Consider the following 28,000-nt stretch of genomic DNA (forward strand, 5'->3'; position numbering starts at 1 on the left):
AGAGGTTACAGGGGCAGAGTGAGTCTGTTCACTCAGGAGCTGGAGAGAGGAAACGTCTCCTTACAGCTGAGAAACTGTACATGGTCAGATTTTGGATATTACCTGTGTCAGGTCACTGATGGAGACAGAACAGAGGAGATTACAGTACAGATGGGTAAGTGTTCCTGATCTCCACACTGCATAAACTCCACATCATCATCTGTTCTTCTCATCTCAGTACATGAAACACAAACTTAGATGTTCATGTTATAAGTTATAGTGTTGGACTTTATTCACTCTTATTTCAAAACTAGCACAGTAAGGTACAAACCTGGAGAACACAAACTGCATTGTCCTTGGAACTGTGTTGAAGATGAAATGAGAAGCTGCTGCTCAAGTGAAGGACTCACACTACAGTGTAGACTCTCATCTTTCATTAGTCGTGTTTACGCACAAAGATTTTTACCAGTCTGAATGAATTCAGCCAGACTGCAGATTCCTAATGAACTATTTCTATGTGTCCTAAAATGGACTATTTTCACTTATATGCTTGTTACATGTGATCTGATCCAAAGCTATCTTGGTGTAGTGTTAACATCAGAAAAGTGATTAGCACAGTTTCCAACTACACAGCTGGTAATGCTATTACACTGTTAAATAATGTTATTATTTTAAATGGAGAGTCCTAGTTGATATCACACAAACCCTCTTTCAATTATTTTATTAACATGAACTGTTTTCTATGCATTTTATTACATGATTCAAACTCACATGTTCAGAACACACAAGCTGAATCCCATAAAGAAAATAATCACACCACTGACTGTCTATAAGGGTGGACATCATACCAGGGGTTTAAATGTGAAGCCAAAATGCCTCTGACGCCCTCTAGTGGCTGTCTGCAGTACAATTATTAACCCCTCCAGTTCCCATGTTAGTGAATGGAACATGAGCCAACTCAGTGTCAGCTTGCTAGCAACTGGTGTCTCTATAAACCATGAGTCAAAGCTCTAAAACTTTTTCCTGTAAGTAATAATATTATACATGTGTAAATTATATGACTACAGTTTGAAATGTTATATATTTATTAATAGCGCTGTATTTACCACTTTGAGTTAACCGATGCAGTGTTTTGAGACATACTTCAGCTAAAAATCTCACAACATATGTACAATGTCCATCAGCATTATGTGCTCATTATTAAAATATGCTCAGTATTTTTTACTTTTGTTTGCAGTGTTTTTTTCAACAGCTGATAACAGATCTGTGTTACTGCACTGAGAAAAATACCTCATACCCAAGTATTTAATTATTTAAATATAAACTACTAATAAACTACTAATAATGATTTACTATCCGTTGTTATGTTTTATAAAATTCTTTAAAATTGTTGATGATTTTTGTACTGAAAGCACGGAGTGAAGATTGTTTAGCAGCTGTTCTGGCTGTTTTTCACATTGTATTGTATCTAACATCAAATTTCTCTCCGTTGTTTTACATGACACCTCTCCCAGAGGTAAGTAACTTCATTTCACACTAATGCTAAAAGCTGATATTTTTTAAATGTATTACCCATATTGCATTTTACATATGTTACATTTTAATACAGGAATCAAATAGAAACATAAAAAAACATTTTCAGATCAGTTTATGTGAAGGAGTCTGATCAGTAGGTGAGATTCCACTTTCATCAGTCAGCTTCTTTCCCACAATGCTGTGGGAAAATGCATTGGGTGTACCTGTGACATTGTTTCAAAGCAGCTTTACAGGAATAAGAGAACATGGAAAAAGATTAAAAATCAAATTTAAATTTATCTCTAATGAGCAGGCCTGAGGCAAGGAAAGACTCCCTGACATGATATGAGAAAGAAACCTTGAGATGAACCAGGCTTAGAAGGGAACCCATCCTTATTTGGATGACACCGGACAGTAAATAATGTGAATATAAATGTCCTTCCTACAGCTTTTTATAGTCAAGTGGAATTATGCAACTAAGAGCTCCTGAGCAACTACTGGGTCACTGTAATTTCTGAGTTCATTATAGACATGTTCACTGATGAAAACCTGAGCACAAAACTTCAAGATGTCATAATAGTCTCCAAGTGGTTCTATCTACAGCAGTCCCTTGGGTCACAGGTTGTCCACATCGAGCCATCCCCAGCAGCAGTGTGGACCAACAAACGATGAGACTCCAACCAGAAGTTGCATGTTAAAATGGAGAGGCATGTCCGGAAAGAAGAAGCAGTCACACTGGAAACTCAGAATACTGGGAGCTCGAGAGTAGCACATATAGCTTGACAGTGACAGGTGGAGAGAGAGAGAGAGAGAGAGAGAGAGAGATTAGGTGTGCTTATAATAATGTCATGGTTAAAGACTATGTATATTATGTGCAAAGTCAGGCAGGGACTCCGGAAAGACTAGCAATGACAGCGTAACTGAAAGGAGAAGCTAGTTGACATACATGAAGATTTCCTGGGACATAAAGTGTCCAACCACTCCACAGTCAGTAAACCTGAGCAACTTGATGAAATGAGTTTCAAATGAGAGACCACAGTCAGTAATCACACCCAAGATTTTCTATTGCACATGATTTAATAGAAAGACCATCCAGAGTTACTCTTTACGGATTGATAGAGAAAAAAAAACATAATGAGCTCATGCATCTTCCCAAATCTACTTCATCATATCACGTCATAACCAATAACCAGCTGTGTTTTAACCAGAATAAGTTACTTTCCACATTTTCACATGGAAAAATTCACATTTGTAATCGTGCATAAAATCTTTACTCTGTGTTATTTAATTTCACAGGCTCTACTGAGACGTGAGTATAAATCTCTGTTAGTGATGTCTTGATGCTGCATGAATAATATATTTATTGTACAGATGAAATAGATTAGACTGTGCTGTGTGTTCAGAGTGCAATAGCACATAGATATATGAGCATCATGAGCATAGTGTAGTGAACACAACAGACTGTGATCTCTGGCAGAACATTCATCATGCTGTTGTCTAGTTTATCATTTAGTGTTGTACAGACACAGAAATCTGACCTACACACTGATACTGAGAGCTAAAAAGCTGAATGTTTAGCACTGAGAAGCAAAGCAACACACAGTGCTAGGTAATAATGGGCTGCTAGTTTGTTATGTAAACTGTGTGATGTGTTTGAATGAGTGCAGTCAGAATGATCAGAGTTACACTGCGACATCGGAGATAAGACTGCTGCAGAATCAGACACAGTGTGAGCTAGCTGGCTAATGCTAGGAAAAAGACTAGCTCTTGTTGAAAGTAAGAGGTTTTGCTCTTTTACCTTGTGCTCAGACACTGTAACAGTCACACTGATGAGAACAGAAAAATATTTTACACATGATGACAATCCACCATGTATACTGATTAAACAGATATGATTCAAGAGATTATCTGTGTGAAGCAAAAAAGGAAACTGCTCATGATCCAAATCAAAGCAGCTCTTCTGTGAAACATGGAGACATGGACATTTATGGAATACAGTGGAACGTGTCTTAATTTTTCCCTGATTCAGATAGAAATGTGATTAAAATATGGTGATATTCAGCATTTTCAGCATTATGGTGATATTCAGCATTTTCACTTCATATCACTTCATTTCATTTGGAGTGTTTTATTCAACAGCTGATCACAGATCTGTGTTACTGCACTGAGAAAAAATACCTCATGATGTTCTTTATTATTTAAATGTAAACTATTTATCATGATTCACTGTCAGTGTTCATCTGTTGTTATATACAAAAAATTATCTAAATTGTATCTGATGATTTTTGTACTTAAAGCGCAAAATGAAGCAGCTGTTCTGACTGTAAATCATAAGTTTTTCTCATTGTATTTTATCTAACATTACATTTCTCTCTGTTGTTTTACATGGCACCTGCAGCAAGGGTAAGTAAATAACTCAATTTCACATTAATGGTAAAAGCTGATATTTTATTATATTACATTTTAATCCAGAGATCAGATAGAAACATTTTCAGATCATGTTTACGTGAAGGAGTCTGATCAGTAAGTGAGATTCCTCTTTCATCAGTCAGCTTCTTTCCCACAATGCACCTGTGTGTAACCTCACTGCAGTACAATAATGTAGACAGACGTTTACCATGTCGAGTAAAAGACACAACAAACACACAGTATATAACACACACCACTGACAGACTCCATCACAATCTCTCTCATACAGTCCATTTTCTCCTGCACTAATAAGGAGCTACACCTCAGTATGGGAGGAGATCTAAATGGACTCATGAGTCATTAATGTTCTCTACATACAAGGTTCTATAATTACACATGCTGAAAGAAGCACAATTTTATATTTGTATAGATAGAAAAATTAAATACCTACATTAATTTGTTTCTGGCTGCATGACATTTCCCTCCACAGTTATGTTTCTGTACTTGCTGATTCTCTCCAATGTGATCAGATGATTATCAGCACAGTGTAACACAATGTTATGTAGATTTACTGTGTGTGATAGCTAATTGTTTAATTTTACTAGCTTACCTTTGTTTATAAAGAGACACTTTAACTGTGTTATGACTAGAGTAACAGTTTTACAATTTATAATTTAACTCTGACATCATACGCAACACATTTACACATTATTCTACACCTACAGTTTCACAAACAGGATCCACAGATGAGAGAACTGAAAGGTGAGGTAAACATTTATTAAAAAATACAGTATTTTATTTTGTAGTTATTTGTTTGTATTACTTGTTAAAGTGTCACTGATCACCACAGTGTAGTGAACACAACAGACTGTGATCTCTGGCAGAACATTCATCATGCTGTTGTCTAGTTTATCATTTAGTGCTGTACAGACACAGAAATCTGACCTACACACTGATACTGAGAGCTAAAAAGCTGAATGTTTTTGTTTGAATGTGATTTCATAGCAATAACTCTCTCTGAAAGTTCCTGAGACTGGCTAACATTACTGTAGTGTGTAGAACTACAGAGAGAGATGTGAGTTAGAGAGTCACACTGGATAATGCTGCATGAAAGAGATTATAACAGAAAGGAAGCCAGTAATCTGGTGAATTTACAATCAGTATAGGATAAAAACAGAGTTTTTAGAAACAGTTATAGAATGTTTAAAGCTAATACTATATGATAAAATACAGAAATACTGAAAATGACAATGCATTTTCATAATCTCATCAAGCTTACTTCAACTGTTCTTGCATTATTTACTTTTTACATCAGCTGGAGGCCTACCAAACTGAAACTAGGGTGCTATCTTCATGTCTTTGCTCATGGACACGCATTAAATGGGAGTCTGCTGTGTGGAATAACGACTCACAAATTCGGAGCTTCTTCACGTATTATGTGCAGCAAATCACGGTCATTTTTGAATATCCAGCCTGTGGATAGGACGTGCCTGTTCAGCTGCTTCAATTGAGTCAGGGCCAATCTTTTGCCACTTGCAACACTGTTCAGTTTTGCATACTAGTTGTGCAAAGCAGTGGAATGGCCCGGCAATGAAATCCGTTTTACATGAGGGAATTAAACCCGACACTACAACCAGTGCTATCATGCAAGGACGAATCACTGACACTGACACGCAATACATCAGTTTGGGTGTATCAAGCTGTAACCACCCACCTCCTGTCCACCATGTGCTTACCCTGCTTTTGGTGAACCCTGCAGTCAGCAATGGTTCCATGCATCTGATCAGGGCCAGAGTATCTGCAGAGCAGTACCAGCCCAGCTTCACCACCAGTTGTGCTTCTACCATGGACAACCATGACACTGGTGTGTTGCCTGCCCAAAGGGAACTGGAATTACTAAGATGAGCCTACATTCTTTCCCTCATATTTTCTCTGTACTTGTTCACTCATGCCATGCTGACCAGGTGCATCATGTTTCAGCCCTCCAGATTATTAAGCCATCAGTCTAATTCACCACTAGTTGGTTCATGCCCTCTGTCTTCCTACTGTTTCATGCTCCACTGCAATAAGCATAATGGCTGTGGACAACCAGCCTATCAGTGATTAAATGTGTTTCTCTACTTTTAACCTACACTAGAAAGATGGTGCCAATGTGTGGCTGGCCATCTACTCTCTGTGCTGTTTGTTGTCTGTCTAAACTGTCTCCTGACTGAAACTGTGCATACACTTATAGTGTACGACCAGCAACAGCTCCTTAAGCTAAGGAGTGTAGCAGAAGTTTTATCTAACACCAGGAGAGACCGATTTTAATCGTCCACCTCCACCTGTACTGGCCTCTATTCATTTAATGTGTCTGTCTATGTGATCTCCTTTCCTGGCTTTCCGTGATTTTGAGCCTGTCAGTGGTCGCCTTGTCTCGTGGCGACTACTGGAGTCTCTTCAGCAATATGTTCAGCCTGTGATTCCGAATGTTCTTCAGGTCTCTCCAAGGTCTTGGTCATCCCTGGTTCATTTTCATCAAGAAGGAAAAAATCTCAGGAATCTTTGTCCTTAAAATTGTGGCGCTCAGTCGATTGGTGAGTCAGTGCAAAGTTAAGATGACTCTGATTAATGCTAGATTGTTGATGAATAAGACATTTATTTTGCATGACTTTTTTGCAACAAACGATCTGGATTTTTTTAATGTGTGACTGAGACTTGGTGGTCAACTGAATATGAGTCCTTTCTCTGAACTTGTACCTTCAGACTGTATATTTTTAACTTGCCCAAGGTCAACTGTGAAGGGTGGTGACTTAGCTTGTGTTTTTAAATGCTGCTTCATTCACTTTCTCCAGGTTTGAGGTACTGTTATTCCATCTGAAAAGGGACAAAAACTTAGATTGCTATTGTATACCGTCCTCCAAAGACAAACAAAGACTTTATACATAAGATTGCTGATTTGTTAGGTGGAATTCTTTCTAAATTCAACAAACTTTTGATTGTTGGTGATTTCAATATTCATGTGTCGGAACTCAGAGTCCCCTCCGAGTGGACATATCACAGGGTGGAATTTTAGTTTGTATCTATTTCTCATAGCTTTCTCAATGAACTCCACAAGCTATAAAACTTAGCCAAAATAACAGAGATCTCACTCAACAGATGAGAAGAAGAGAGTTTCTTTATTCGGCCATGCAGTCGATAACATGCATTTCTGAAGAGAGCAGCTGGTCTCAAAAACCCTGAAAAAGTCCCCTCTACTTATACCCCAGGCGCCTCGGGGCGCCTCCTTTTCTCTAATTTAAATATTTCCAGCAATTTCCCATTATATTCAGTGTATGGCTACTTTAGTCCCTCCTTCCTTAGTTTGCATACGTTTTCCCAGTTCCCATTATTTTCGCATTTGTCCCGATACTGCCCCTAAATTGATACCATCCTCCCCTCGATGACGTCAATTTTCCTCCTCTCCAGTTCCCCTTATTTTTAGACTAAGTCAACAATTTTTAGAAAAAATTGGCGCTTACTTATAGGCGCCACTTCCTCATTGACTTCATTTGACCATCACCTCTCAAAGGTGCTTCCTCGGCTCATCCTGACCTTGCGCGTTGCCCTCCACAACAATGTGTAAGTACCTTGCTCTCTTCCCCTATGTCATGATGACTTTTCCCTCTACTTACTTGATCTAAGTTTTATTTTACTATATTTAAAATAAGCTGTGCCATTAAGCTGCCTCATATCCTTTTCTCTTTTCATCACTGTTGGTTGCTGGTATTCCAATGCCATTGTCTCCTCTACCCGCCTATCACTGTCATATCACAGTGACCTGGCCTACTTCCCACACTGTGTTCCTTTTGCCTTAGTACATGCTCTCTTTTGCTGATTACATAGTCACGCAATATGCACTTCACTCATCTTTACTCATCTCTCCCCATTTCCCATTTTTCCTTCTAGCTCAGTCAGCCGGCCACGCTATCTTCTGGAGAAGTCCCAGGGGTGCTCTGCGATGCTATCGCCAGTATCAGCTATCCTGTCTGGCCATTGAACTTACTGGTTTCCTGGAACACCTATCTGAATCCTCTATTCCTGAATCTCCTTACCTCGCTCACCATATCGTGAGAGATACCGTCTGTCTTGATCAGAGCACCCAATTTCACCCCACAACCTGTGATCAGTCTACTCAGACCTTCTACTGGCACTGGACATGCACCACCTCTCAAGGCGTCCAGACTGAGGATTTCCCTGTTGAGATCTCCTCTAATGATTCTTCCTCTGACTCTTCTTCATCTCCTAATTCCCCTGACATTCCCCAACTTTCTCCTGAATTTGTGCCTATGCCTTACAGTGTTCATGATATTCCTCAGTCTTCTCCTGACTATTCGCCCCCAACTTCTCCCACTGATTACTCTCCAACTTCTCCTCAGGATCCCGAGATTCCGTCTTCTACAACTGACCCTCCGGTCCCACTGATCCCATTGGATAGGCTGGCTGACTGAGTTGTAACTCCTAATGTTCCAATAAATCTCTCCTCTTTTCTGTTTCTTCAGTCCCAGTGTGGTTATTACGCTAGCATGCTGCCATTAATAATTCTGCATGATTATTATAAAGACTATGAGGCTATATCTGATTATTATAGCTGTTATTAATCAAAGTTAACTACTTAATCAATGGCTAAATAATTCTTGATAGATACACACTACTCTTAGGCAGAATATTGCTAAGTCAGAGCTTAGAGCATTGAGTACATTATTACTTAAGCTACTTTTAAAGCTAGGTATATAATTCAAAGCTGGGTATATTATTTTTTTTTCGACACGTGTATGCTGGGATACAATTCCGCTTGCTGAAGAGTTTAAAAGTCTTATTGACTCCTTTGACTTAGTCCAAATGTTTACAGGGCCTACACACTAACTTGGACCTTGTCTTGTTACAAGGTATCACTATTTGTTAGCTTGAAATTGATGATTTAAGTTTTTCAGTTTATAACCCTGTGATGTTGACCTGTTCTATTTTAGATCAGGTTGTTAAAACCAAGAAGCCTATTATTTGGTCATGTAGGTTTAGCTCTACCTTTAGTGAGGATTTTGGTTCCCATTTTGATGAGGCAGAAGCTGGTTTCTCTTGACTGTCCCTCAAATAATTTAGATGCTGAACAGCAGCTTACTTTATTTAATTCTACTTGTACTAAAATTTTGGAATCTATGTTGGCATGCAGAACGTGAATGGAAAAAAGATAAGTTGCATGTGTCATTCTGCATGTGAGATTCTACGTACTTCATTATTTAATTATCAAAGAGCTGTAAAGGAAGCTAAATCAAAGTATTTCTCTGACATCATAGCTAGAAATGATCAAAGACCTAAGATTTTATTCTCCACTATTAAAATCCTCCACTGTTATAAATCCTTCTATTGATCTTCATTTTGATGGCCCAGTTATTGCTTGCGAATGTTTTTTAAGGTACTTTACAAACAAGAACTATGACATTAGACAGCTTATTGTGCCTATAAACTATGATCCCTCCTCTTTGCCGGTTTGTACCTCATCTTTTAATGCTTTCAAAAAGACTCTCTTCATGAACTGGTTATGAAGTTAAAACTAGCCACATCTGTAACTGACATTCCAGCGCACCAACTTATTCAGGTTTTTGATGTTGTTGGGCCCTGTATCTTGGCAATAATACATATTCCTTTGGATTTGTTCCAGAATATTTGCATGCTACTGTTAAACCGGTGTTGAAGAAATCTAACTTTGATGTGACAGTTTTCTCACGTATTTAGAGTCAAATAGAATTTGTGAATCTTTTCAGTCTGGTTCTAGGAAATTTCACAGTACAGAATCTGTTCTCTTAAGAGTGTCAAAATATATTTTATATTTTGAAGTCTCTGACCAGTTTCTGGGGTATATCATCAGTCATCTGGAAGTGGAGATGAACTAGAGTAAAATGAGAGCAGTCACTCTCAATTGCCCATGCTGACCACTGTCACAGAGCTCCAAAGGTTCTTTCAAAATTTCTGTTGTCACCTAAGCCCATTCAAGCAGCCTTTGAGAGAATGAGCTTCACCACAGTCCCCATTCTGAAATATCCTGACACTAGCTCATCTTTCAGTGTAGAGGTGGACACTGGCTTGTCAGAGCTGATCAGAGCTGACTCAACATCATGGGAACCTGAGCAAACTCTCCCCCTGTGCTTTTTACTCTAGAAAGCTAACTTCAGAAGAGGTGAACTACAATTTAGAGAACAAAGAGTTACTGTCTATCAAGGTAGGCTTAAAGATTTAGAGACACTAGCTGAGGGGAGCACTGTGTCCTTTCCAAGTAATCACAGATCACAAGAACCATGAATACATAAAGGGTGTAAAGAGATTAAATCCCTGTGAAGCCTGTTGTGTCAGGAACAGCTGGACAGTTCCCTGCCAGGCCCAGAGAGGGTGCTGGCAGGTGAACCTTGGAAGCCTGCTTCTTTGTGTGTCTTTTGTTACGCCCTTCCTATTGTTCCTATCCTGATTGTGTCACCTGTATCCCATTAGCCCTAATGTCTACCCCTATAAATAGGGATCCTTGTGTTTGTGTCTTTGTCCATGATTGTTATCTGTACTGTGGTTTCTGTTGGAGTTTTGTTTGCTAGGTTCCATGGCCAAGCTAAGGTCTAGGTTTTGTTTTGTTTAGTTAATCATGTCTTGTGTTATGTATGTTTCCCTGTCGCGTCTTAAATGTAATAAAAGCAGTGCTTCGCTGAATCCTGCGCATGGGTCTCGTTACACTGTGTGCTGGCGTGTGCACACACACCACGGGCGTCTGGGGTCCCAGACGTTACATGCTGGCAGCTGTTTTTAAATTCAATTCAATGTATTTGTATAGCACCTTTTACAAGTGACATTGTCTTAAAGCAACTTTACAGAAAAGAGACACAGAGAAAGAAGAAAAAAATTATTAATTTAAATTATTAAACTATTTTATTAGATGCCTGATCCAGGTGACATGACCTCGTCAGTAACTCTTGTTCCCATTCGCTGAGATTTGAAGGAGAAGATTTAACTGGCCTAGAAGACCAAACCACTATCATCCTTATGCCTGCCCAGAAAGCAATATGTCCCACAAGCCCTCCAACAAAGAACTGTGCAGTGGGTGCATAACTCTTTGAATTCTATACACCTAGGGATACAGAGTACCATGGTTCTTGAAAAGAACACTTTCTGATGGCCCACTCTCAGCAGAGATGCAAAGTGATTTGTGAACCTATGTCATGTATGTGTACAGTTCTAGACACCCAGACAGGATTCATGACAATCATGGTAATCATCGATTGATTCCCCTCAAGGGTGTACACACAGCAATGGAAACTACAGAAATGCTCTTCTGTTAGGTATTCGGAGTCTACAGCCTCCCAGAGGACATTGTCTCTGAGTGAGGTAGCCAGTTAAGAAGAACACCAGGAGGTATTTATAGAGGAGGGGACACTGTAAAAGGGCAGCTGGCGCATCACCCCTCCTCCCTCCACAGGGAGTCTTCACCTGAGTATGGATCATTTTCCAGTGTCATCTGTCACTTCCTGTTTGTCGGACATTTAAACCATCCTCACACTCACATCTTAGTGATGTGTCGTCAGTTCTACTGCATACCAAGACTTTCTGTATCTTTTTATTGGCTTAGAGTGTTTTGACTTCTTTTTCCCTGTTTCTCAGTTTTTCTGTTTCTGTTTTCAATTGATTGCCAAGCTGACTGTTTTTGCCCAGCTTGACCTGTTTTTTAAATGTTGCCTTTAGTTTTATATTCTGGATTGTTTGCCTGTATTAATAAACTCCACACATGAATTTCTAACCTGCCTCTGATGGTGCAATCATTACAGTAAGCAGTTGATCTGATGGATTTCTTTTTTACTGCATTAATACCAAAAGATCCTAGAAAACAATTTTTAATCAGCAGAAATAGGAGAGAAACAATATAGTACAAGATATAGTACAAGACTATAGGATATAGGATAAAATACAAAAACACTAAAAATTACTATGCATTTTTAATAATCTCAACAACTTTGCTTTTTTTCAGATTCACCATTATATAAGGACATCCGTGTTTGTCATGTAAGTAAAATATTATACAATATGATAAATTCATCAATGATTTATAGGTGATAGCAGCATAAAAAATCCTAAATTATGTTATAGTTAGACCAGTGCTCAGTAAAGGCTAAATCAGTTATCATAGTAACTGCTTTGATTGTTCTAGAAACACAGTTGTTGAATTGTTTGTTTGCTGTTATGTAGTTAATTTTTATATGATATGATTATTGTGGAAATTTGTAATGACAACAGAGTGAAGAGGGCTCCATTTGCAAAGGTTAATAATAATGATTGAGGCACAATAATCCAAAATGTAATCTCAAACAGTGTGGTCAAAGAACAGGCAAGCAGACGTTAACAAACAGATTGTCAGACAGGGCAAACAAATCCAAATCAAGATCAAGATTTTGTTTCAACGGAAAATAAGACACTGGTCATACACAATGGATATCAAACGCAAGAAAGCAAGGAAACACAGCTCGGTGTGTAGCGCCAAAACTAGCAATACTTTATGCCAAACATTGGTGAGCTGTTTAAATGTCTTTCAAACCTGGAAGTGCTGAATGTGGGGTTTTCTCCGGTGGTTGGGGGGGGTGTTGCAGATTGCAACCCCACTGTGGTCAATGTGGTCTGCAAAAATTGTCTAAACAACAAAATTAACTAACAAAATTAATTTAAATTATTTTTTTCTTAAAATCTATGTGATAAATTTAATGTCACCCTAAAAGAAAACAAAACAAGCTGTCATTCTTTTTTGAATCAGTAAATTGCTCTTGGTTTCTGTGAATTCTTTTGTGTGAATTGTTCATAGCATATAAATGTCAGCTAATGAACATAAAAAAATAACATTAAACACAACTAGTACCATTAAAAAGATGTAAATGTCTGAAACAGTTGATTTTGATGCATACATACATTACTTTATTTTGATATTGTATGACATCACAGCAGAAATAAGCCCAAATATCTTGATACTATCTCACACACACACACACAAACACACACAGTGATCAGAAAAGGGAAACACTTCATATTTATTTAACACTTTATTTACATACAGTATGGAATCCTATATAAAACTTATAAAAAACACTGTTTTATTAACTTCCACAGAGTGACAGAGAATGGACAGAAGATGAGAGGAAAAAAATGGAGGAATCTGCTCTACTAACTGGTGAGTATGGAAGGAGTTACAACCAGTTGTAAACAAATCTGTTGATTTTTATGGCCTGTGTTTAATAACGAGATTTCCAGTAAACATGTTTTTTATGGACAGATAAAAACTCAGAAGTAAACTACAGTTAGGTCTATATACTGGCCTAATTAGACTTCTCTGGCACCTCAATCCTGTTAACTTGAAAGTTCTTTACCAAGTTCTTTTTTTTTTTTGTCTTGCCACTTCCATCTGGATTACAAAATGTTTAAGGTACTCTTTTTTCCATCTTGTCCAGAAGATGTCTGCTTACCTTGCTTTCATTCTTTCTTAAGCAACTCATTATTCTCAAAGTCTCCATGTGGGCAGGAGTCGCACCTGTCTTTTGTGTCAAAAAGTAGCAGGGGTGAGAATAAAGGGAAATTCTGGGTCAGAAGACACTGGGATTAGAGGCCATGAATTCATCACTGCAGTAACTTCCGCCATTAAAATGTCATCAAGACCTTGTGTGTGAGATGGGAAGATTTCTCATTAAGCCACATGGAATCAAGAATGCGAAGAACAGTCACGATCATTCGCTCCCAGTGACTATCCATATGAGATGCATGAGATGGGTTGAATTTCCATGTGCAATGTTGTTCTTTTAGATATTTCTGCACATCCTCTGAACTGACACTATATTCATCCATTTAAAGTTCTCGGGATGCTCCAATGAAATTTGTTCCACAATCTGAATGTAGTTATCTGGCTCTCTGGTGGCAAATAATCTCCTTAAGGCATTAATGAAACAACTATTGCTTCAATCACTTCAATATGGACAGCTCTCATGCACATACATGTAAACATAACTGCCCACCTCTTGGAATTAGCTTGACCCCCTCTGGTCTTATGAACAGTCACTTCCCATGGTCTGAAAACATTGACACCCACATAAGTCAAGGGTGGAGCTACCATAAGCCGCTCTGCTGGCAAATCAGACATCTGCTGATGTTCTGTCTTCCTTCCTGACTTCTTGCATATAACACTTGAAAAGCAAACTGCGTATGCACTTCTTACCTCCAACTAGCCAAAATCCAGCGGCTCTGACAGCACCTTCTGTAAAGTGCCTGCCCTGATGTTTCACAGTCTCATGATAATGTCGCACAATCAGTGTCGCTACATGATGTGTACCTGGTATGGTAATAGTGTTGACTTCACAAAGTTCCAGACCTGACCTTGCAATGTGGCCCCCTACTCAAAGTAAGCCATTGCTGTCAAGGACAGGAGATAGTTTCCCTGAGTGTACTCTTATGAGGAAGGTTGTGAGCTGCAGTCATGTTTATTTCCAAAGACATGCACACGCATTCTGTGATCCACTATTTCACTGTCAAGGCCATTGTTTTAATACCAAAGGAACTTAACATAATCCCTGTGGTCTTCCCTAACAAGGAAACAATGGAACTGTATATCAGCAGTAATAGCCACAAGCTCATTACAGAATCTCATTAAATCTCAGCCTGTGAGAAGTACACTGTGAAACTCCCTCAAATGGTGCACTTGAATCAAAGACAACTTGAATTTTGAAAGGTTTCTTAGGATGATACACCCCAAACAGTGGCAAGTACCACACTTCCTGACCATGTTGAAGCAGTGGGGCAATCTCTGCATGCTCATTTTTATAGAAAGTCATTAATAAAATCCAGGAAATGTGCTTTCATTTGTGGCTGCTTGTCTAAAGTGTGTTTCAGTGAGAGAAGTTGTTTGAATGCATAGTCTTTGTTGTTGGGTAGACTTTGTCTGGGCTCAAGAAAGGGTAGCAGAGAAACCCAACTGTTGTATCTGTCCTAAAAAAACTCTTTGTCCATTATTTGGAGAAATCTAGTGTCTTCCACAGAGGGAGCAATCTTATGATCATTTGCTGTGTAGGAGAAAAGCGATTCACCAATGCCTTCATATGCAGAGCCCTCGTATGCTGTTTCTAAAGGTTGTTGCCATTGTGGATTGATATCCAACTTCTTTTTTACCTTAATTTGACTGTAGCATGGACTACCTACTTAAAGAGGAGGTATTTCCTGCATTATATGTCTCAAGTGGCTATAATGGAATGCAACATCAGGAGTTGGAATCTCTGTATGGTCATTAGGAATCTAATTACACTCTAGAAAACTAGAGAGAGGTAGATCTATCTTTCCATTAATGTACTCCACAATGAAATCAGACATTCTTCTTCCGCCTATCTCTAGAAGCCCTGCACATGTTTTCAGTGTGTAAGGCAATGGGCTTGTTTTGATGTTAAGAGATGTCAAAGAAATCTGTTGTGAATTCATCAAAGCAGACCAGGGGACTCGTAAGTAGTGTTCAGCAGGAATGTTTTATTGTATATCAGAACACACTCTGGTGGTACTGTAGTCACCCATTCCAGTGAAAAGGAACGTGAGTTTCAGTTTTAAAGGGCTTGAGTGGGCAGGCCTTGAAGGTGTGACAATACAAAAACCATGAGGTGATACCCCCCCAAGGGGAGGTAGCCCTCACAGGTGTCAACTCCCTGGAATGCTAATGCAAAAGCTAAGAGGTGATACTCTTAAACAAAGCACTGAATGGGAGAAAGGTCCCCAGAGTTTACTCCCCCAACTGTAAGCTAGTTCACAGTTCCTGATCACCATCTAATTTGATCACCATTTGGTGGTGAGAGCTGGGACATGTAAATTATTATTCAGAAAGGAATGTATGTTACAGTAAATATCAAAATATGTTTTCCTACAACCCTCCCTTTGAGAGTTCTAAATAACTCTCACAATTTGTAAACTTAGCATTTTATCAGCTTGTTGTTAGTTTACACTTTTATAATAGGTCTTAGCATTTAAGGAGTGTAGTTCTTCACCTGAACTATTGCCATGCCTTTGTGCTGAAGATTTGTTATGAATATTGATACCTTTCCAAACAGTGAGAAATTTTCCATTGTTATATTATTGTAAGGAGGAGCCAGAGGCCATAGGAGTCGAATCCATAAGCGGAACTTGAATTATAATCACACAGACAGAGACGTAGTCAAAAAAAACAAACGCGAGTCAAAAACCGGAAAAGCACTGGGGCGAGAAAACAAAACCGAAAGCACAAAACAAAGCACGTAGTCAGAGAAACAGACGGGCTCATACACGGAAATCAATATCAGAGGCAAGACAAGAATCGGATGTGGAAAACAGGCAAGGATCATACACTATATCAAACTCAAACACAGAAACGCTCAGTATGTCACGTGGGGATGATACTTCGCGTACAACAATGTGTGCGTGGGGTATTTATGTCTGTGGGAAACCAGTCAGTGAGTCACGTGAGTAATTAGTATTCCGGAGAGGGTTCGTGTTCGCGTTGGGATGTTACATAGCCCCCCCTCTATGAACACCTCCCGGTGTTCCACGGCGTGGTCTCCCCCGAGGGCGGGGGGGCGGGACGATCTGGGTGAGCCGAGTGGAATTCCTCCATTAAGGATGGGTCGAGGATGTCAGCCGAGTCCACCCAGGAGCGTTCCTCAGGACCATAGCCCTCCCAATCGACCAGATACTGTAGGCGGTTGCGAATGCGGCGAGAGTTCAGGAGGGTACGCACATGATAGGCCGGGGCTCCTTCAATGTCCAGGGGCGGAGGCTCATCTTGACTGGGGATGTTAGATGGGGGATCATAGGCAGGCTTAAGAAGAGAGACATGAAAGGTGGGAGAAATACAGTATGCGGGTGGCAGTTGTAAACGGTAGGTGACTCGGTTGACTTGGCGGGTGATGGTGAATGGGCCGATGAAACGTGGGCTTAGCTTGCGACAAGGGAGCTGGAGCTTCAAGTTACGGGTAGACAACCAGACCTGCTGCCCTACCCTGTAGGTGGGATGTGGACGGCAGCGGTGATCCGCCATATCTTTCTGCCGTCTAATAGCCCTTTGTAATCGAACATGAGCTCTTTCCCATACCTCTTGGCTGCGTCTGGACCAGTCATCTACAGCGGGGACCGAGGAGGGCTCCCCAGACCAGGGAAACAAAGGTGGTTGATATCCTAGAACACAATGGAATGGCGTGAGACCCGTGGACGAGTGGGTGAGGGAGTTCTGGGCATATTCGGCCCAGGGAAGAAACTCGCTCCAGCGGTGTTGTTGGCGACTACAGTAGGAGCGGAGAAACCTCCCAATTTCCTGATTAAGCTGTTCCACTTGGCCATTAGACTAAGGGTGGTACCCAGAACTCAAGCTCACGTTAATGCCCAGTTGAGAGCAGAAGGCTCGCCAAACATGTGAGGTGAACTGAGAGCCTCTGAGAGGACTGAGAGTCCGTAGTGACGGAAAACTTGGTGAAAAAGCATAGTTGCTGTTTCCATGGCTGTGGGTAGTTCTTGGAGTGGTATTAATTTGCAGGCTTTGGAGAACTGGTCAATGACGACTAGGATCGCAGTGAACCCCTCTGAGGCTGGGAGATCCGTCAGGAAGTCCACCGCGATGTGCAACCAGGGACGGTGTGGGATGGGTAGTGGTTCAAGCAGACCTTCGGGAAGCTGGTGGCTGGTGCGGGACTGGGCACAGGTGGAGCATGATCTCACATAATCCCCAACGTCGAAGCTGAGAGAGGGCCACCAGAAACGACGCTGGGTGAGTTCTATGGTGCGGCGAATGCCCGGATGGCCACTGCTGGGTGCCTCGTGCACCCACTGTAAAACCCTAGGGCGAAGAGTGATGGGCACATAAAGCTTGGATGTAGGGCAGGCTGCGGGCGGAGCTTCCTCCACATGAGCCCTCCTGATTTCCTCCATTAGGTTCCATTGTACCGGGGCCAGGATAACAGAGGGTGGCAGAATGGGATCAGACTGAGATTGCGGGTCATTGATCTCTACTTGGCGGGAGAGTGTGTCAGCTTTGCCGTTCTTGGAGCCTGGATGGTAGGTGACTGAGAAGTTAAAGCGGGTGAAGAAGAGGGCCCAGCGGGCCTGACGGGGGTTGAGACGCTTGGCACCCCATAAATATTCAAGGTTTCGGTGATCTGTGAGGACCAGGAAGGGGTGTCGTGCCCCCTCCAGCCAGTGGCGCCACTCCTCCAGGGCGGATTTAATTGAGAGGAGTTCACGGTTGCCCACATCATAATTTGCCTCTGCTGTGGTCAGTTTCCTGGAGAAGTATGCACAAGTGTGGAGTTTCCTGGTATCTGGCTGGCGTTGCGACAGGACGGCCACAATCCCCGAGCTGGAGGCGTCGACTTCAACGACAAAGGGGGTGTCTGGATCAGGATGGCGTAGGATCGGGGCTGTGGTGAAACTGGTTTTAAGTTCTTTAAAAGCGGCACATGCTCGGTCTGTCCATAACAGTCTCTTAGGGTTTCCTTTGAGAAGGGAGGTTAGCGGACCGGCGATCATGCTATAATTCCTGATAAAGCGCCTGTAGAAGTTAGCAAACCCCAGGAAGCGTTGTAATTCCTTAATCGTGATGGGTTCGGGCCACTCGTAGACAGCTCGGACCTTGGCTTGATCCATCTCCACCTTCCCCGGTGAGAGCACATAACCCAGGAAGGTGATGGTATTACGGTGAAACTCGCATTTTTCCAACTTAGCATAGAGGTGATGCTGCAGAAGGCGGGACAGAACGAGGCGTACATGGTTGGTGTGGTCTTCGAGGGAGGAGGAGTAAATCAAAATATCATCAATATATGCAATGACGAATTTGTTTAGCATGTCTCTGAAAATCTCATTAACAAGAGATTGGAACACGGCAGGGGCATTCGTGAGCCCATAGGGCATGACAAGGTACTCATAGTGTCCCCGGGTCGTGTGGAATGCTGTCTTCCATTCATCCCCCTCCCTGATACGCACGAGATAGTAAGCGCTCCTTAAATCCAGCTTGGTGAAAATCTTGGCCCCTCGGAGTTGTTCCAGAGCTGCGGGTACCAGAGGGAGAGGATATGGGTAGCGGACGGTGATGTTATTCAGGCCTCTATAGCCAATGCAAGGACGAAGACCTCCGTCCTTCTTTTCCACGAAAAAGAAAATGGCAGCAGCAGGGGATGTAGAGGGGCGAATGAACCCAGAAGCTAGTGCTTCCTCAATATAGTCTTCCATGGCTTGGTTCTCCGGCAGTGATAGAGGGTAGATCCGGTTTTTGGGTGGCATGGCATTGGGTAGCAGTTCTATGGCACAATCCCAAGGATGATGCGGTGGAAGGTGAGTGGCCCTCTCCTTACTGAACACCTCACGCAGGTCCTCATACTCCTTGGGTATTCTGACCACGTAATTGGGTTCGGGGCTTTCTACTGTCGTAGTGGGGCACGGATGTGGTGAGGTGTGAGAGAAACAATGGCACTGGCAGTGAAGAGACCAGTGTGTCAGTTCCCCGTCTCTCCAGGAAGTGCGAGGCTCATGCTGTTGCAGCCAAGGTAGGCCCAAAACGATAGGATTAGCAGGCGAGGAGATGACAAAGAATGTGGTCCTCTCATGGTCAAAGCGCCCGATTTGGAGGTCAAGGGGTTGAGTCTGACGGTAAAGGAATCCCTCCCCAATAGGTTGGTTGTTGATGGTCGTCACTCGTAGAGGAGGGATGCATGGTGTAGTGGGAAGGTGTAACTTCTCTACGAGGCCGCTGTCAATGATGTTGACGGCCGCGCCAGAGTCTAGTAGTGCTGAGACAGGAAACATATGATCAGCGTAGTGCAGTATGGACGATAAAGACACTTTAGCAGAGTTTTTAATCTCTCCCACCTGAGATGTGGTTGGTTTCTCTGGGCAGCGTGATACTTGGTGACCTGGTTGTCCGCAGTAGTAGCACAGGCGCATGTCGGTACGGCACTGGCGTTCTTTCTCTGACACTCTGGCACGACCTACTTGCATGGGATCAGAAATATCCTCAGGGGCAGTAGGGACATCCTGGTAGCGGCGTGGCAGAAGACAAGGGGGAGCAGTGACACGGTGCTGGCGGCGCAGGTTGTCGAGTCGGATTGCCATTCCGATGAATTGGGACAGAGTGGTGTTTGGATCTCGGCACGCCATTTCCGCCTGTAGAGCTGAGTTCAAACCACCTCGAAAAATGGCCAGGAGAGCTGTATCATTCCACCCAGACTGGGCTGCGAGGGTTCGAAATTTTATAGCATAATCAGCAGCGCTGTCCGGGCCTTGGCGTAATTCCATCAGCTGCACAGAAATGTCCTTGCCCCCTGCCGGGTACTCAAAAACCTCGCGGATCTGACCAGCGAAATAGTCCGCCGAAGTCTTGATCTGTGGTTCTGCATCCCACACTGCCGAAGCCCAGTCCAGAGCTCTGCCCGTGAGGAGAGACAGTATGAATGCGCACTTGGTTGTTTCATTGCTATAGAGATCTGGTCAATGCGCAAAGTAATTAGCACACTGGCAAAGAAATCCCCGGCAACGATCAGCTGATCCATCAAATTTTTCAGGCAACGCCATTTGAGGAGTTAAACTATGTGCAGCAGGAGCCGGTGACTAAGAGACAGGAGGAGCAGCATCCGATACCTGGGCTTGAGGCTGTCGTTGTTGCAGCTGCGCATTGGCGGCCTGTAGTTCCACGAGCTGGTCCTGATATGCGCGGATCAAGTGTCCTTGGCGGACGATAGTGGCATGTAATTCCACTGGATTCTCAGCAGGCGAAGTATCCTGTAAGGAGGAGCCGGAGGCCATAGGAGTCGAATCCATAAGTGGAACTTTAATTATAATCACACAGACGGAGACGTAGTCAAAAAAAACAAACGCGAGTCAAAAACCAGAAAAGCACTGGGGCGAGAAAACAAAACCGAAAGCACAAAACAAAGCGCGTAGTCAGAGAAACAGGCGGGGTCATACACGGAAATCAATATTAGAAGCAAGACAAGAATCGGATGTGGAAAACAGGCAAGGATCATACACTATATCAAACTCAAACACAGAAACGCTCGGTATGTCACGTGGGGACGATAAGAAGAAGACGAAATACAAAAAAACAAACAAGACAAAACAAACAGGACAAAAATGTGTGGGTTTTTTGTTTTTCTAATTCCGAAGTAGTGTTCAGCGGGAATGTTTTCTTGTAGATCAGAACACATTGCATTGGTACTGTAGTCACCGAGTCCAGTGAAAAGGAACATGAGTTACAGTTTTAAAGGGCTTGAGTGGGCAGGCCTTGAAGGTGCAACAATACAAAAGCCTTGAGGTGATACTCCCCCTAGGGGAGGTAGCCCTCTTAGGTGTCGACTACTTATGGAACCTTATGATTAACTGATTTGCCATTCTCCCCACCATACTCTGAGGTAGAGGTAGATGTCAGAGATTTCCAGGGGCAGGATCTCGATGAAGGGCTTATGGCTGTGTGTCATTACCACATGCTTTGCACTGAACTTCCACAGTGTAGTTTTTGGCTAGATGGTCAGTGGAAGAACAGCAACGATAACACACAGACTGCTCTTTCAAGAACTGAATTCTATCTTGTAGAGATTTCTCCCTGAACCCTCTGCATCTTCTTAAAGGATGAGGTTTTCCATGTATTGGGCAGATTTTATTTGGAATGACTGATATCTTTATCTCCTGTTAAGGTAGTGTTTTAGGTAGTGGACTAACTTTAGTTTTGTGAACGGATAATGACATTTATCTTTGTCTCTCAAATGTTTCTACTTTCTCATATCTTACATAAGGAAATTGAAACTGAAACTGATCGGTACATGCTTTTGCTTCAGTATGTACAAAAATCCCAAACAAAAAGGTGGAAAAGCAACAAGATATTCTTGCTTATGTCTGGATCCAAAAGACATCCACTTTTCTTGAATGTTATATGGAAGTTTCTCCACAATAGGATTTACTCCCTTAGAAGTGTCCAAGTATGCTAAGCCTGAAAAGTATTCTTCAAGCTTAGCAGCTTCTAGTTCCAAGAGGATGTCTCCTAAATCTCAAAGCTCTTGTGGATCTTTGTTTGTCACTCTGGGTAAGTTTTTGGGCTTGGCAAAAAGTTCTTGTTCAGTCGCTTCTGGAGAGCCATATATTTTCTCAAGTCTGTGCCATGTCATTATCAGCACAGCTGATGGGTTTCTGATATGAACGTTTCAGTCTCCGTGCATGCTCAGAAGATTCTCTACCCAGGTATTTAATTAAGAGATCCAGTTCTTATGCAGGGAAAAGATACAGACCAGAAATAGCACCTTGGCAAGATGATTTCCATGCCCATTAGTTAATGGGTTTGTCATCAAAGTAACTTAGCCCTACCTAGGTAATACACATATACCAAATGAATAAAATACATCATAAATTTTACTGAAAAAAGTAAATGCTTCTCCCTATTAAGTGCATTAAGCACTTCAGTTTTCAAGTTAAATAATTATAAATAATCATTTTGGCTTTAGTCATAACAAGTGGTGTTTCTGTAGCTGATCACTGGTTATGACAACATTAATCATTCAGCTTACTCTCCTGCCCAATTTTTTTAAAGAACTGGATGGAGCAAATAGACAATTAGAGAATAAAGAAACACAGCTGAAGAACACAGATAAAGAGCTGGAAACCAGTAAAAATCAGCTGGCAACACTGGGACAGGAGCTGCAGGACAAACAGAGACAACTACAGGAGATGATGATCGTAGTGGAGCAACAGAAAGCTGATTTAGCAGAAAAAAACAAAGAACTTGAAGAGAAAGAGAGTCTTCTAACTGAGAGAGAGACACAGCTAATGGAAAGACACAAACAGCTTCAGGAAAAAGACAGACTTCTGACAGAAAATACACAAACACTTCAGATGAAGGACAAGACACTGGAAAAGAAGGAGAAACAGCTCAGAGAGATAGAAGAAGAATTAAGAAAAACAAATATGACATTACAAAAGAATCAGACACAGTTGAAAGACAAAGAGAGACAAGTGGAGAGTGTGGTGAAAGAACTGGAAACCAGTACAAATAAACTGGAGACACTGGGACAGGAGCTGCAGGACAGGCAGAGACAACTACAGGAGATGATGATCGTAGTGGAGCAACAGAAAACTGAGCTGACAGAAAAAAACAAAGAACTTGAAGAGAAAGAGAGTCTTCTAACTGAGAGAGAGAGACAGCTAATGGAAAGAGACAAACAGCTTCAGGAGAAAGACAGACTTCTGACAGAAAATACACAAACACTTCAAATGAAGGACAACAAACTAGATGAGAAGGAGAAACAGCTCAGAGAGATGAAAGAAGAATTGAGAAAAACAAATATATCATTAGAAAAGAATAAGACACAGTTGAAAGACAAAGAGAGACAACTGGAGAGTGTGGTGAAAGAACTGGAAACCAGTAAAAACAAACTAATAGAAAGAGATGAACAGCTTCAGGAGAAAGACAGACTTCTGACAGAAAATACACAAACACTGCAGATGAAAGACGAGACACTGGAAGAGAAGGAGACTGAACTGGAAAAAACAATGAAGGAATTAGAAGACAGTCAGCGACACATGGAAGAGAAATACACACAACTAGAGAATCTGAACATACTGCTGAAGGAGAAAGAAACACAGCTGAAGAACACAGATAAAGAGCTGGAAACTGGTACAAATCAACTGGAGACACTGGGACAGGAACTGCAGGACAAGCAGAGACAACTACAGGAGATGATGATCATAGTGGAGCAACAGAAAGCTGATTTAGCAGAAAAAAACAAAGAGCTTGAAGAGAAAGAGAGTCTTCTAACTGAGAGAGAGACACAGCTAATGGAAAGAGACAAACAGCTTCAGGAGAAAGACAGACTTCTAGAGGAGAAAACAAAGCAGCTGCAGGAACAAACAGATCCAGAATCATCAGCCCCCATCAGGAGAAGAAACAGCAAGGACTTGTTACTTCCAGAAAGTGAGTAATTTATCAAATTAAGATTTTGTTTTCTGTTTTTCAGAAGGTCAGTGTTTCCAAATGTTAAATATTTACTTAATAAATTATCACATAAAATATACTGTAATGATCCTTAATAGTGCAACTCTTCAGATATTATAAGGAAGTGTAATTTAAACAGTGACAGGGGTTAGTTATAGTGTATAAGACGTAACTTTCATGATCTCATCTGTCTAACTTTACCTTCTGAAGAATGTCTTTCTCATTCTGACTGCTTCTGATGTTTCCTAGTGAGTGGAGAGACTCAGGACTCAGCACCAATCAGGAGAAGAAACAGTATGGAGGGAAAACATCCAACATGTAAGTGATTAATGATTGTTGTATGTTTAGTGTGTAACTCAACAGGAGTTTTGGGGTAAATGAGGCAAATATGATGAGAAGCAGCAGGCAGTAGTAGACACTTAAATTTATAGTTTGATTACAGTCAAAACATCAGTATTGTAAAACTGCTAATAAACATGGACAAAAATAAATCACAAATAAATATTTATTAGGTAAAAATTTCCCCTATCATGGGTTTGCCATTGTTGTTGTTTGGAGAAGGATCTATGGCATTACTCTTTCCTCTGTCACAGTGACACTAACATGATTAGAAATTTGAATATGAGTTACATAAAGGCAGTAGGTCTCCATACTCCATAGAACAGCAAGACAAGACAAGACAAGACAAGACAAGACAAGACAAGACAAGACAAGATAAGATAAGATAAGATAAGATAAGATAAGATAAGATAAGATAAGATAGAACTTTATCAATCCTGAAAGAAAATTCTTTTGCCAGAGTCTGCTTCGGATAACAGGAAAAATAAATATAAATTGAATATGAATGAAAATAAATGATATAACCTATACATACAATTGTATTCAGAAGTACAAAAAGTATTCAAACATATAAATTCAAAATTAAATAAATCAAATAAAATATTCTATATATTTACAATGTATACAAAATGTATTCAAAGTACAAAAATGGTATTTGGGAACTTGAACATATTGTACAATATGATAATATATAATATGATATTGCACATGGTGTGGTATTGCACATTTATGTTATTGCCCATGAATGGAATTTTGATAGTAGTTGACTTAGTCAGTGTTGATTGTGTCAGATATGCTCCCTACAGAAAGGAGAGGAGTTATAGAGCTTGTTATAGAGTTTTGGTAGGAAAGACCTCATGTTGCATTCTGTGGTTGTTTTCAGTCATCTCAGTCTACAGCTCAATGTGCTCTGGTAGGACTCCTCTCAGACACCTCAGCAATAGACTCCAGCTCCACTCCTAGAACCTGCTTTCTTAATATGCTTGTTAAGTCTGTTGGCATCGGCCTATGGTGCTATGGATTTCTCTGCCTTCTTGACATTAACATAGAGCAAGTCCAAGGTTTTATCACCTCTTGTTTTGCAGTCCACAAACTGTTTAAAAGTGGGCAGGGTTGATTCCAGGGTGACATAGTTGAAAACCCCATAGATAGCTATGAAGGTACTAGGGTGCAGGGTCTGAAATCTTGTTGTCACTGAGCTGATGATGTCAGCAGCCCCCACCACATCAGCAGTATGTAAACAGTGATGATGGCGAGGGAAAACTCTCTAAACAAATAATATGGACAGAGAATTACTGTTAACAGTTAGCAGTAAGGTCAGGGATGCACACACTTTCCTTCACTGTAATGTGTCCAGGATTGCACCATTTATTGTTCACATAAATTGCAACTTCCACTCCCAAATGGCAAATAAATAAAAAGTACTGTAAAAGTATGTAAAGATACAAGACAGTAAGAAGCAACTCTGGCACACAGCCACCTGGGGCAGTGCCTGAAGTATAACTCTGTAATGCATTAAGTGATAAAATCTGTATTAAATCAGTCTTTCTTGTTTATTTTCAGTCGGCAGAGAATCATCTAGTCCTCATTCTCCAGCATTAGTTCCTGTAGCAGAACTGAGGCTGGTGGTGCTGGGGAGGACAGGATCTGGAAAGAGTGCAACAGGAAACACCATCCTGGGCAGAGAGGAGAAGAACCAGGCTGCTACATCTACAGCTATATCTACAGCCACTCAGCAGAGTGAGAGCACACAGGGGGAGGTGTCTGGGAGGAAGGTGACTGTAGTGGACACTCCTGACTGGTTCTCTCCTGAACTCTCTCTGGAAAAGCTGAGACAGGACGTGGGACTCTGTGTCCATCTGTCTGCTCCAGGACCCCACGCCTTTCTCCTGGTCATACCTGTAATGCAGCCTACAGGAGAGGAGAGAGGGGTGCTGGAGAAAATGGAGGAGATCTTTGGAGAGAGATGTTGGAGAAACACCGTGATCATATTCAGTGTTACTGATGAACTTCAGAAGAAGAACATTGAGGAGTTTATCCAGTCAGGAGACCAGGAGGTCCAGAGACTTGTAGAGAAATGTGGGAACAGGTTTCACTGTCTCAACATTAAGCAGAGTGGAGATGGTTCTCAGGTCTCAGAACTGCTGGAGAAGATAGAGAAGATGGTGGAAGGAAGCAGAGATAAATTCTACAGCAGTGACATCTACCTGGAAACAGAATCTCAGATTAGAGCCATGGAGACTAAGATCCTGAAGGAAAGAGAAGAGAAACAAGTGAGAGAGGAGATGGATATGAAAGAAACAATAAAGAAGGAGGTGCAGGACTCTCTGAGAAAGATAGAGGGAGTGATCCAGGAACATGAAGGGGACATCAGACAACTTGATGACCGAACAACTGAACTGGAGAGAAAAATGAAAGAAGAGAAGGATGAAGAGAAAAAGAAAGAACTTGAGAGAGAGCTAAAACGAGAGGCTGAGCGAAGGACAGAAATGGAAGAAAAGGTGAAGAAACTAAAAGAAAAGAGAGAGAGGGAAAGGAGAGAGATGGAGGAGAGGCACAGACAAGAGATGGAGGAGATCAGGGAGGTGTATGAAGAGATACAAATGGAGACAGAGAGAAAGCTCATGACGATCATCCTGCCTGAACTCCAGAGAAATATTTTAGCCTCAAAAACAAAGATGCAGGAAGATTTCAGCAGACAGATGGAGGAGAAGAACAGAGAGCTGGAGATTCTTAAACAAAAATTTTTTGAGGTCACAGAACATCTCAGTCTGCTGAAAGAAAAGTGCACTATAACTGTTTTGAGCTTAACAGAAAATAAGTGAGTTTATTGAATGAGAAGGAGAATAGACTAATAGACTGAGAGGGTCATGGAGGACATTACCACTTTACTGAAAAGCTGAAAGTACATTTAAAGGGTTTAATGGTACACTGGTTTGACCCTTTGATGAGGAAACCTGATGCTGCAACACCACAGATGTATAAAGAGCAAACCCACAAGACTAAATATTTAAGTTTTACAAAAAAATACAGTTGCCAACACAACATTAGTAAGGAATAATAGAATAAAATAATACATTTTATATAAGATAAAAATAAATAAAAAGAAATCTCTGTCAGCTCGCATTCAAGTGCGTCCATAATAGATAGATAAACAACTAGCGCATCAACACTGCTACACCAAACACGATATTAGCGCCCAGCCAAACCATTAGAGTCATGTTAGTGCAAGAAGAATGAGAAATTTATCCTCTTAGTCAGCTAGAAAAAAGGGCCCCATATTTTACCAAATGCATTAGGAGAACCCCTTAATGAAAGTGTAATCTTTTTCAATTTAACAAAAAAAAACAAAAACAAATGATATCTCTAATCCATTGAGAAAGAGAGGGAAGTTTTACTGATTTCCAGTCAGGGACATATATATAAAATCATATTTCTCTCTTCTTCACCTGTCATTTCTTCTGCTCAAGTGTTACAAAAAGAACTGTCTTCACCATGGTGCAAAACAACCAACTCATTGTAATTAGGTTGTTCAGAAAATAAAAAAAATATGTATGTATGTATGTATTTATTTACTTATTTATTAATCTTAAAATGACATAGATACCAAGAATTTCACAAAACAATAAATTTCATCCACTATGTTAAAAAAAAACCTCTTACTGTCTCCACCTTCATTTTTAAAAAAAGAGGAATTTTTTTTTTAAATGTCACAAATGGGCAGACATAATTTTCTTAAATGTCAAAATTAGTACAATTATG

General features: G+C 41.0%; 1 protein-coding gene across 1 annotated transcript; it reads left to right on the top strand.

The window, feature by feature from the left end:
• The first annotated feature begins 166 nt into the window (after positions 1-166).
• On the top strand, positions 167-27,985 carry LOC131348242 (putative leucine-rich repeat-containing protein DDB_G0290503). The gene is made up of 7 exons (XM_058383024.1): positions 167-3,897; positions 4,629-4,665; positions 11,924-11,958; positions 13,051-13,111; positions 22,499-23,878; positions 24,149-24,217; positions 25,802-27,985. Exons 1-7 carry the CDS (start codon positions 3,880-3,882, stop codon positions 27,061-27,063), a joined length of 2,862 nt encoding a protein of 953 aa, XP_058239007.1. The 5' UTR covers positions 167-3,879; the 3' UTR covers positions 27,064-27,985.
• The last annotated feature ends 15 nt before the right edge of the window (positions 27,986-28,000 follow it).

Source organism: Hemibagrus wyckioides, linkage group LG28 (genome assembly GCF_019097595.1).
Source record: "Hemibagrus wyckioides isolate EC202008001 linkage group LG28, SWU_Hwy_1.0, whole genome shotgun sequence".
NCBI lineage: Eukaryota > Metazoa > Chordata > Actinopteri > Siluriformes > Bagridae > Hemibagrus > Hemibagrus wyckioides.